The 11,870-nt window shown below is 43.2% G+C and overlaps 1 protein-coding gene across 1 annotated transcript; it reads left to right on the top strand.

Annotated features, from left to right (window-relative positions):
• Positions 1 to 3,524: 3,524 nt before the first annotated feature.
• Positions 3,525 to 11,604, top strand: LOC123731737 (stonustoxin subunit beta-like). Its single transcript, XM_045711136.1, has 3 exons — positions 3,525 to 3,570; positions 3,799 to 3,845; positions 11,078 to 11,604. Exons 2-3 carry the CDS (start codon positions 3,824 to 3,826, stop codon positions 11,602 to 11,604), a joined length of 549 nt encoding a protein of 182 aa, XP_045567092.1. The 5' UTR covers positions 3,525 to 3,570; positions 3,799 to 3,823.
• The last annotated feature ends 266 nt before the right edge of the window (positions 11,605 to 11,870 follow it).

The following is an 11,870-nucleotide window of genomic DNA, read 5'->3' as shown; positions in this document are numbered from 1 at the left end:
CTCTGTTATTGGTAATGGTGAGAGGTCAGCATGTTTTGTTGTAGCCTCGACTATTGTTAATGGTGAGAGGTTAGCATGCTTTGTTGTAGCCTCTGTTATTGGTAATGGTGAGAGGTTAGTATGTTTTGTTGTAGCCTCTGTTATTGGTAATGGTGAGAGGTTAGCATGTTTTGTTGTAGCCTCTGTTATTGGTAATGGTGAGAGGTTAGCATGTTTTGTTGTAGCCTCTGTTATTTGTAATGGTGACAGGTTAGCATGTTTTGTTGTAGTCTCTGTTATTGGTAATGGTGAGAGGTTAGCATGTTTTGTTGTAGCCTCTGTTATTTGTAATGGTGACAGGTTAGCGTGTTTTGTTGTAGCCTCTGTTATTGGTAATGGTGAGAGGTTAGCATGTTTTGTTGTATTCTCTGTTATTGGTAATGGTGAGAGGTTAGCATGTTTTGTTGTAGCCTCTGTTATTGGTAATGGTGAGAGTTTAGCATGTTTTGTTGTAGCCTCTGTTATTGGTAATGGTGAGAGGTTAGCATGTTTTGTTGTATCCTCTGTTATTGGTAATGGTGAGAGGTTAGCATGTTTTGTTGTATCCTCTGTTATTGGTAATGGTGAGAGGTTAGCATGTTTTGTTGTGGCCTCTGTAACCTTCTCACCCATCATTTTTCATTATAATTGATTATTCATTCATGATTTTTCTTAATCATGGCATCATCAGGATTCATTTAGTGGTGTTTAGAAACATGTTATCTAATCACTTAGACAGAAAATTACTCCAGTCACCATCCACCATTTTATTATTAGGCAAAACATAACCAAAACAAACTGCAAATGCAACCATCGAGTTTACGACCAACTACTAAACTTTTGACAACTTTAATACACTATGAGTGAATTGGTCAGAATACTTATGACTTCTTCAAAATGGGGGGGACTAACTACATAAAGTTCTTCCATTTCTAAACGGTAAAACAGATATGTATTATAATACCCTCAAATTAAAGGTGACATTATATACTTTCACCTCATATGAAACATTTGATCTGAAATCCAAAATGTTGGAGTATAGAGCCACATTTAAAATGTTATCTTCCCTGTCTAAATAGATATGGTGTGGACTGTATACTCAATATAATCTAAATCTGATACCTCACTGTCTGTCTTCTGACTGATACTGCTTTTTAAACTGGTCTGGTCAGTCTACCCAAATATTTCTTCTATACATTTTTACATTTTTATTTTACAAGTAATATTCTGATCATTTATAATAATTATACACCAATTTATGAATAGAAATGGTGTCACGTCCTGACCAGTATAGGGGTTATTTGTTATTGTAGTTTGGTCAGGATGTGGCAGAGGGTAGTTTATTTATGTATTATGGGGGTTTTGGTCACTGGTCTATGTTTGTATTTCTATGTGTATATTCTAGGGTAGTTTTTCTATGTGTAGGTTGGGTGCTGGACTCTCAATTGGAGGCAGGTGTTTCTAGTTGTCTCTGATTGGGAGTCCTATAAATAGGTGTGTGTTTTGTTTGTCACTTGTGGGTAGTTGTTTGAGAGCACTGCTTTTGTTGAGCCTGCGTCTCTGTTCCTGTCGTTAGTTAGTTTATTTTTTTTCCGTGGTGTTCTCATTGTTATAATAAATATGTTGAGCACGCAACCCGCTGCGCCTTGGTCCCATTCTCTCTTCCACGACAGTTGTGACAGAACTACCCACCACAACAGGACCAAGCAGCGGAGGAAATCTGGCGAGGACCGGGGAACACGGCTGGTAAGGGGAGCCCAAGAGGCAGCCCCAATAAAAACATTTTGGGGGGCACAAGGGCAGTTTGGCGGGGCGAGGATGGAGCCCCAGGCCAGCTCCCCGTACCCTTTTTGAGCAGAGACATACTGGACAGGTCCCGTGCTTTGGGGTGATGAGTACTGTGGCGAGGCTGAGCATTTTCAGGCCGGTACGCGCAGTGCCAGCGCCCCGCATGTGCCAGGGGAAAGTGAGCATCCAGCCAGTAGGGGTGATGCCAGTCCTGCACTCGAGACCGCCAGTGCGCCGCTACGGTCCAGTGCGTCAACCCAGTCCGACTCGGCCTGTTCCGCTCCCCGCACTAGCCCTGAGGTGCGTGTGCCCAGACTGGCACATCCTGTACCAGCCCCACGCATCAGGCTTCTAGTGCGTCAGCCCAGCCTCGCCAGTCTGGTTTTGCCAGAGCCGCCCGCCAGTCAGGAGCCGCCAGAGCCGCCCGCCAGTCAGGAGCCGCCAGAGCCGCCCGCCAGTCAGGGGCCGCCAGAGCCGACCGCCAGTCAGGGGCCGCCAGAGCCGCCCACCAGTAAGGGGCCGCCAGAGCCGCCCGCCTGTCCGGAGCCGCCAGAGCGGCCCGCCTGTCCGGAGCCGCCAGAGCGGCCCGCCTGTCCGGAGCTGCCAGAACGGCCCGCCTGTCCGGAACCGCCGGAGTGGCCCGCCTGTCCGGATCTGCCAGAGTGGCCCGCCGTTCCGGAGCTGCCATCGCCGCCCGCCAGCCGGGCGCAGCCATCGCCGCCCGCCAGCCGGGGGCAGCAAGGGTCGTCCACCAGCCGGGCGCAGCCAGGGTCGTCCGCCAGCCGGGCGCAGCAAGGGTCGCCCGCTAGCCGGGCGCAGCCAGAGACACCCGCCAGCCGGGCGCAGCAAGAATCGCCCGCCAACCGGGCAAAGTCATGGTCGCCCACCAGTCCTCAGGCACGGCCAGGGGCACCACCTAAGTGGGCGATGTCGAGGGTGGAGCAGAGTCCACGTCCCGTACCTGAGCCACCGCCAATATAGGTGGGTTGGGGAGGGGGGGTGTAGCACAGTGCCGTCATTGACGGCAGCCACCCTCCCTTCCCTCCCTTTAGTTTAGGGGATTTTTCTGTTTGTTTTGGGGGTTTTCTGTGTTTTGTGTAGGTGCATCCGGGGTCTGCACCTTTGGGGGGTACTGTCACGTCCTGACCAGTATAGAGGATATTTTGTTATTGTAGTTTGGTTAGGACGTGGCAGAGGGTAGTTTATTTATGTATTACAGGGTTTTTGGTCACTGGTCTATGTTTGTATTTCTATGTGTATATTCTAGGGTAGTTTTTCTATGTGTACGTTGGGTGCTGGACTCTCAATTGGAGGCAGGTGTTTCTAGTTGCCTCTGATTGGGAGTCCTATAAATAGGTGTGTGTTTTGTTTGTCACTTGTGGGTAGTTGTTTGAGAGCACTGCTTTTGTTGAGCCTGCTTCTCTGTTCCTGTCGTTAGTTTGTTTATTGTTTTTCCGTGGTGTTCTCATTGTTATAATAAATATGTTGAGCACGCAACCCGCTGCGCCTTGGTCCCATTCTCTCTTCCACGACAGTTGTGACAAATGGCAGGTTTCATGACACTGATATATGAAAATGTTTATATTTTTCTCTTTGCAGGCTGTCAGGCTGTCTAGTCACAGAGCAAGGCTGTGCTTCTCTGGCCTCAGCTCTGAGGTCAAACCCCTCACACCTGAGAGAGCTGGACCTGAGCTACAATCACCCAGGAGTCAGACTGCTCTCTGCTGGACTGGAGGATCCACACTGCAGACTGGAGAAACTCAAGTATGTAGAGGGTTTTTGTCAATGTTCATATCAGACATGTTTGACTTATCAGGCTAGTTAAGACAAACATTCTGACCACCACTTGAACAAAGTTATATGCTGACCGTGTGTGTTTAGTGTGTGTGTGTGTGTGTGTGTGTGCGCGTGCGTGCGTGCGTGCGTGTGTGTGTGTGTGTGAGTTCAGGTGTGTCCCTCAATGACTGTCTGTTCTTCTGCTTACCGCTACAGTGTGGAACATGGTGGAGAGAACAGAATGAAACCTGGGCTTAGAAAATGTGAGTGTTGACTGCTGTGAAGAATATGACTAAGAATAAGTCTTAATTCAAGTAAGGAAAACCCCCTAATTTGGACAAAATAACATGGGAACATACTGGCATAGCACGAATCATACACACGATTGTAAATACCACCGAAAGCGCTCCATCTCCGGGCCAATCATATGGCAATTTTCCGATGGCAATTGCCAATTGTAACACCCCAAATTTCCTTTAGATGGCGAGCGCGCTCCACCGTGGTTTTTCATACAGCAAATGATACCCAAGTCTACACCCAAAGGTCAGATTTTGATAATATGATATTTTTTTTGAAAACATCAACCCTTAAAATCTAGACGTTCCGCTAGCGGAACACCTGCTCCAATATCCAATGATGGGCGTGGCGCGAAATACAACCTCCTCTAAAATACAAAAACTTCAATTTTTCAAACATATGACTATTTCACAGCATTTTAAAGATAAGACTCTCCTTTATCTAACCACACTGTCCGATTTCAAAAAGGCTTTACAACGAAAGCAAAACATTAGATTATGTCAGCAGAGTACCAAGCCAGAAATAATCAGACACCCATTTTTCAAGCTAGCATATAATGTCACAAAAACCCAGAAGAATGCTAAATGCAGCACTAACCTTTTATGATCTTCATCAGATGACAACCCTAGGACATTACGTTATACAATACATGCATGTTTTGTTCAATCAAGTTCATATTTATATCAAAAACCAGCTTTTTACATTAGCATGTGACGTTCAGAACTAGCATACCCCCCGCAAACTTCCGGGGAATTCGCTAACATTTTACTAAATTACTCACGATAAACGTTCACAAAAAGCATAACAATTATTTTAAGAATTATAGATACAGACCTCCTCTATGCACTCGATATGTCCGATTTTAAAATAGCTTTTTGGTGAAAGCACATTTTGCAATATTCTAAGTACATAGCCCAGGCATCACGGGCTCGCTTATTTAGACACCCGGCAAGTTTAGCACTCACCATAATCATATTTACTATTATAAAAGTTTGATTACCTTTTGTTGTCTTCGTCAGAATGCACTCCCAGGACTGCTACTTCAATAACAAATGTTGGTTTGGTCCAAAATAATCCATCGTTATATCCGAATAGCGGCGTTTTGTTCGATGCGTTCCAGACACTATCCGAAATGGTAAAGAAGGGTCGCAGCGCATTACCGTACTTCGAAGCATGTCAACCTCTGTTTAAAATCAATTTTACGCCATTTTTCTCGTAGAAAAGCGATAATATTCCGACAGGGAATCTCCTTTTCGGCAAACAGAGGAAAAAATCACAAAGGCGGGGGCGGTCGGGTCACGCGCCTAAGCCCAGAGTCCCTTGATCGGCCACTTGAGAAAGGCGATAATGTGTTTCAGCCTGGGGCTGGGATGACGACATTCTGTTTTTTCCCGGGCTCTGAGCGCCTATGGACGACGTAGGAAGTGTCACGTTAGAGCAGAGATCCTTAGTAAAAGATAGAGATGGAAAAGAAGTTCAAGAAATGGTCAGACAGGCCACTTCCTGTAAAGGAATCTCTCAGGTTTTGACCTGCCATTTGAGTTCTGTTATACTCACAGACACCATTCAAACAGTTTTAGAAACTTTAGGGTGTTTTCTATCCATATGTAATAAGTATATGCATATTCTAGTTACTGAGTAGGAGTGGTAACCAGATTAAATCGGGTATGTTTTTTATCCAGCCGTGAAAATACTGCCCCCTAGCCATAACAGGTTAAAAAAGTGGTTTCTGGACCGTTTTTCGATTTTTTTTCGATTGTTATGTCAATTACACATGTATAAGAGCTGTATGAACATGCCTATGATGTTTTTTATTGATGTCGTTTTTTGGGTTGCTTTTGCTTGTGCACAAGGCTTATGTTTTGTGCATTTTGAATATGATTTCATAGGAAAAAAGAGACTTTTTTTTGTTCTTTTTTTGTTGCAAAATGACATGTCCAATGCTTTTTTTTGTCAATTATGAAAGTATTGAATGTGCCAAATCACAGCAAATATGCAATAGATGGCTAGAGCTCTATGCAGTGAATTTTCATATTGCAAATGTAACACAATTCAAGACCCAAGAGTCAAATTTTGAAAAAATGACATTTTTTGAAATCTTTTCAACCCCTTAAAAAGTGGTTTCTGGACCGTTTTTCGAATTTTTTCGATTGTTATGTCAATTACACATGTATAAGAGCTGTATGAACATGCTAATGACGTTTTTTATTGACATAATTTTTTGGGTTGTTTTTGCTTGTGCATAAGGCATATGTTTTGTGCATTTGGAATATGATTTCATAGGAAGTTAAAAGTGACATTTTTGCTTGTGCATAAGGCATATGTTTTGTGCATTTGGAATATGATTTCATATGAAGTCAAAATTGACATATTTGCTTGTGCATAAGGCATATGATTTGTGCATTTGGAATATGATTTCATAGGAAGTCAAAAGTGACATCTTTTTTTCTTTTTTTGCCAAATGCCATTAGAAATGTGCAAATGAAATGTCCAATTCTTTTTTTGTCAATTATACGTGTATGAAAGTATTGAATGTGCCAAATCAGGATGTTTGTCCGTTTGTCATGTACGATCATAGGAAGTCGGTTTCCAAACCCAAAAGTCAGTGAACCATAGTCCAAATGGCATTTATACTGCCCAAATGATATATAGCCCTATGTTAAGCCATGAATCAATGCAGACAGTCTACTTGTCATGTATGTTGCTTTAAACATTTTTAACGAATTTGACATGCTCAGAATGCATAATTGACTGGCCCGATGAACTGGGGATGGCCGTGCAGTGACTGTGGTTCCTCTCCATCGCTCGTTGTGTTGATTTCATCATGTCAACTTTGGTGATATTTTTTGCTGTTGAATCATATTGCAAATGCGCGTTACGTTTGCAATATTGTGCGTTACGTTTGCAATATGATTCAATGGGCATTTATCATCACGAATTTAGGCATGCTCAAAAATACTGCAGAAATGCATAATTGACTGTCCCAATGAACTGGGGATGGCCGGGCAGTGACTGTGGTTCCTCTCCATTGCTCGTCACCCAGCAGTCAGCGTCCATCAGTCAATTAGATGTCATTCTGACACCAAACTGATACCATCTGACACCAAATCCACTTTTTCCAACTCGTATAGAAGCCAACTATCACATATGTCAGAGAAGGCCCATAATACACAGTGCTTTCAATTTTAACCATAAAAAAACATAAAACACATAGTTACGTTATAGCTGCGGGTCCAGCCCTGACAATAAGTGTAGGCCTATGTGAGGCGACCCCGAATCCCAAGTTTCGGCTCGATAGGTCATTCGGTGCCCGAGCAATGGCCTTAATTGGTGCTGAAAATCCACTTTTTCAGGGCGTTACTACGGGGTCCCTGAATGAGCTATCGGACAGAGACATTGGGGTCCGTCTCTATGGGCCGAGGCGGTTTCAATGGACCTAGTCTTGTGCCTCTGGGACATTTCTACATGTCGCCATGTCGGTGATATTCAAAATGAATTGAACATATTGCAAATGAACGAGGCGGTTTCTCGGTCTGAGAACCTTCTAGAGCCACATAAATCACCGTGCACTATCGACTTGAGCTCTAGAACAGGTTTCTAAAATTTCGGAGCTCTAGGTCTGACGGTTCTTGAATCGTTTGAACGAAAATAACTATTGAAGGCGGTATAAGCCTCTAAGCCCCACACTATGTCCCTATGGCCAAGCTGTGTGTGTGTGTTTTAGTTTTTCTTGCAAAAAGAATAGACACACGTTGTCTTTGGGGTAGGGATAAACAGAATCCTGCATATGAAGTCTCTACCTTAAGAATTGACTGAATAACAGATGGTTGAGTTGCGTGATTTTCACTATCTGCTGGTTGGCCATATGACAATAGCTCTGCGGTGTTTTTAACAACTTCCGGTTGCCACAGGAAGTTCTTACTCAACACACGTTGTCTTTGGGGTGGACATAAACAGAATCCTGAATATGAAGTCTCTACCTTAAGAATTGACTGAATGACAGATGGTTGAGTTGCGTCATTTTTACAATGTGCGTTTTATATGACAATAGCTCTTGGCTGTTTTTAACCACTTCCAGTTGTCACAGGAAGTTATTACTCAACACACGTTGTCTTTGGGGTAGACATAAACAGAATCCTGAATATGAAGTCTCTACCTTAAAAATTGACTGAATGACACATGGTTGAGTTGGTGATTTTCACTATGTGCAGGTTATATGACAATAGCTCTAGGGTGTTTTTAACAACTTCCGGTGGCTCCAGGAACCTTAGAATCGACACAGGTAGACCTCACAGTAGCCTGATGGATTGTTATAGAAGATAGGTTCATAAGGCATTCATAACCCACATAGGCTTCAGGTTGAATTTTGGAGAATAGTCAATGTATTCCTATGGGGAGAGAAGTCATTGCACACAGTTTGATCTAAACACCTTCTTTTCACTGTGAAGGGTTAATGCCACAGGGTCGGGGTTAGGCTTGCACAGATCGGGAGGACCTCAGGAACGCTCATGAGGTTGAATTGTGCTTCTAACCCTAACGGTACTCTCACTGTCACCCATAAGCACTTGACATATTGGTGCAGGCATCATTTTGGGCCTAGTTTTCTCACGGTCGCTGCGCTCAGACCGAGTCTGTGCCGCGTCTCATTGAACTCGTCTCAGCCTAGAGATAATGGTAATGCCATTGCAGGCTCTTTGTGTCTTTAAGCACCGCACTGTGTCACTCCGTCCTTGCTGTGTGTGTGTGTGTGAGAGAGCTTTTCTTTGACATCTGATGGGATAAATGACTGATTTACAGTTCATGAGGGTTGCCTAGTCACACATATGAAGTTGTGGAAAGATCTGACCATTTTAACCCTTCAAAACAGCCCCTATAACACCATTTTAAGGCACTTCTGGTTGACACAGGAAGCTGAACATTAGGCTCTTATAGAATATTGAGTTTTAGGTCATTCTGTTAACCTTTATGGGCTAGGTGGGATGCTTACTCAACAGCCAGTGTAATCCAGTGGCGCGATATTCAAATACCTTAGAAATGCTATTACTTCAATTTCTCAAACATATGACTATTTTACACCATTTTAAAGACAAGACTCTCGTTAATCTAACCACACTGTCCGATTTCAAAAAGGCTTTACAACGAAAGCAAAACATTAGATTATGTCAGCAGAGTACCCAGCCAGAAATAATCAGACACCCATTTTTCAAGCTAGCATGTAATGTCACATAAACCCAAACTACAGCTAAATGCAGCACTAACCTTTGATGATCTTCATCAGATGACACCCCTAGGACATTATGTTATACAATACATGCATGATTTGTTCAATCAAGTTCATATTTATATCAAAAACCATCATTACTGACTTGGTCATATTAACCTGTTAGGGCTAGGGGGCAGCATTGACACGGCTGGATAAAAAACATACCCGATTTAATCTGGTTACCACTCCTACTCAGTAACTAGAATATGCATATACTTATTACATATGGATAGAAAACACCCTAAATTTTCTAAAACTGTTTGAATGGTGTCTGTGAGTATAACAGAACTCAAATGGCAGGTCAAAACCTGAGAGATTCCTTTACAGGAAGTGGCCTGTCTGACCATTTCTGGAACTTCTTTGCCATCTCTATCATTTACTAAGGATCTCTGCTCTAACGTGACACTTCCCACGTCGTCCATAGGCGCTCAGAGCCCGGGAAAAAGAGAATGTCGTCATTCCAGCCCCAGGCTGAAACACATTATCGCCTTTCTCAAGTGGCCCATCAAGAGACACTAGCTTATGCGCGTGACCCCGACCGCCCCCGCCTTTGGGATTTTTTCCTCTGTTTGCCGAAAAGGAGATTCCCTGTCGGAATTTTATCGCTTTCTACGAGAAAAATGACGTAAAAATTGATTTTAAACAGCGGTTGACATGCTTCGACGTACGGCAATGGAATACTTTGAATTTTATTGTCAGGAATTGCGCCAAGCGCCGACACTTCTTTACTATTTCGGATAGTGTCTGGAACGCACGAACAAAACGCCGCTATTCGGATATAACGATGGATTATTTTGGACCAAACCAACATTTGTTATTGAAGTAGACGTCCTGGGTGTGCATTCTGACGAAGACAACAAAAGGTAATGACATTTTTATAATAGTAAATATGATTATGGTGAGTGCTAAACTTGCCGGGTGTCTAAATAGCGAGCCCGTGATGCCTGGGCTATGTACTTAGAATATTGCAAAATGTGCTTTCACCAAAAAGCTATTTTAAAATCGGACATATCGAGTGCATAGAGGAGGTCTGTATCTATAATTCTTAAAATAATTGTTATGCTTTTTGTGAACATTTATCGTGAGTAATTTAGTAAAATGTTAGCGAATTCCCCGTAAGTTTGCGGGGGGTATGCTAGTTCTGAACGTCACATGCTAATGTAAAAAGCTGGTTTTTGATATAAATATGAACTTGATTGAACAAAACATGCATGTATTGTATAACATAATGTCCTAGGGTTGTCATCTGATGAAGATCATCAAAGGTGAGTGCTGCATTTAGCTGTCTTCTGGGTTTTGGTGACATTATATGCTGGCTTGAAAAATGGGTGTCTGATTATTTCTGGCTTGGTACTCTGCTGACATAATCTAATGTTTTGCTTTCGTTGTAAAGCCTTTTTGAAATCGGACAGTGTGGTTAGATTAACGAGAGTCTTATCTTTAAATGGCTGTAAAATAGTCATATGTTTCAGAAATTGAAGTAATATGATTTTGAAGATTTTGAAAATCGCGCCACAGGATGGCAGTGGCTGTTACGTAGGTGGGACGAATTCGTCCCGCCGGTCCCATAGAGGTTAAATATCAGCTGTAGTTCTACAGAAGCAGAAATCAGGGACACCAACGTTTACAAAGAGTTGATATGACAATTTGTGTGTCTGTGTGTGTGGCGCGTTCATGTTACATAAGAAATGTGTGTGTGTGTGTGTGTGTGTGTGTGTGTGTGTGTGTGTGTGTGTGTGTAATTAATGGGAATAAGTGTGTTTTATATTACCATACAGTATAACATATGATCATTCAACAAGTCTCAAGTTACCTTAACTTCTCCCTTTGATACCTAGAAACATCTACATTAAATGAATTAGTGAAAAGTGAGTTATTAACATTCTAATGTGAATGATGATGATTTCTAATATTGTGTCTGGTTTCATCCATCAGATGTCTGTGATCTCACACTGGACCTAAACACAGTAAACAGACTCCTCTCTCTGTCTGAGGAGAACAGAAAGGTGACATGTAGGAGAGAGAAGCAGCCGTATCCTGATCACCCAGAGAGATTTATGGACTGTGGACAGGTGCTGTGTAGAGAGGGTCTGACTGGGCGCTGTTACTGGGAGGCAGAGTGGACTGGGAGAAAGGCTGATATAGGAGTGACATATAAAGGAATCAACAGGAGAGGATGGGGTGATGACTGTTGGCTTGGACACAATAACAAGTCCTGGAGTCTGTTCTGCTCTGACGACAGTTACATTGCCTGTCACAATAATAACTCCACTACCATAGACGTCCCCTCCTCCAGCTCCCACAGAGTAGGAGTGTATCTGGACTGGCTAGCCGGCACTCTGTCCTTCTATAGAGCCTCCTCTGACACACTGACCCACCTGATCACATTCACCTCCACATTCACTGAGCCCCTCTATCCAGGGTTTAGGGTTTATGTTGACTCCTCACTGTCCCTGAAATAATAACCAACACACACACACACACACACACAAACACACTGGACCCACACCAACACACACACACACACACACACACACACACACACCCACTGGACCCACACACACACACACACACCACACACACACACACACTGGACAAACACACACACACAAACACTGGACACACACACACTGGACAAACACACACACACTGGACTCACACACACACACACACACAAACACACACTGGACAAACACACATTGGACACACACACACTGGACACACACAC

Source organism: Salmo salar, unplaced genomic scaffold, assembly GCF_905237065.1.
Source record: "Salmo salar unplaced genomic scaffold, Ssal_v3.1, whole genome shotgun sequence".
In the NCBI taxonomy this organism is placed as follows: Eukaryota; Metazoa; Chordata; class Actinopteri; order Salmoniformes; family Salmonidae; genus Salmo; species Salmo salar.
This window is presented reverse-complemented; position numbering and strand designations above follow the sequence as displayed.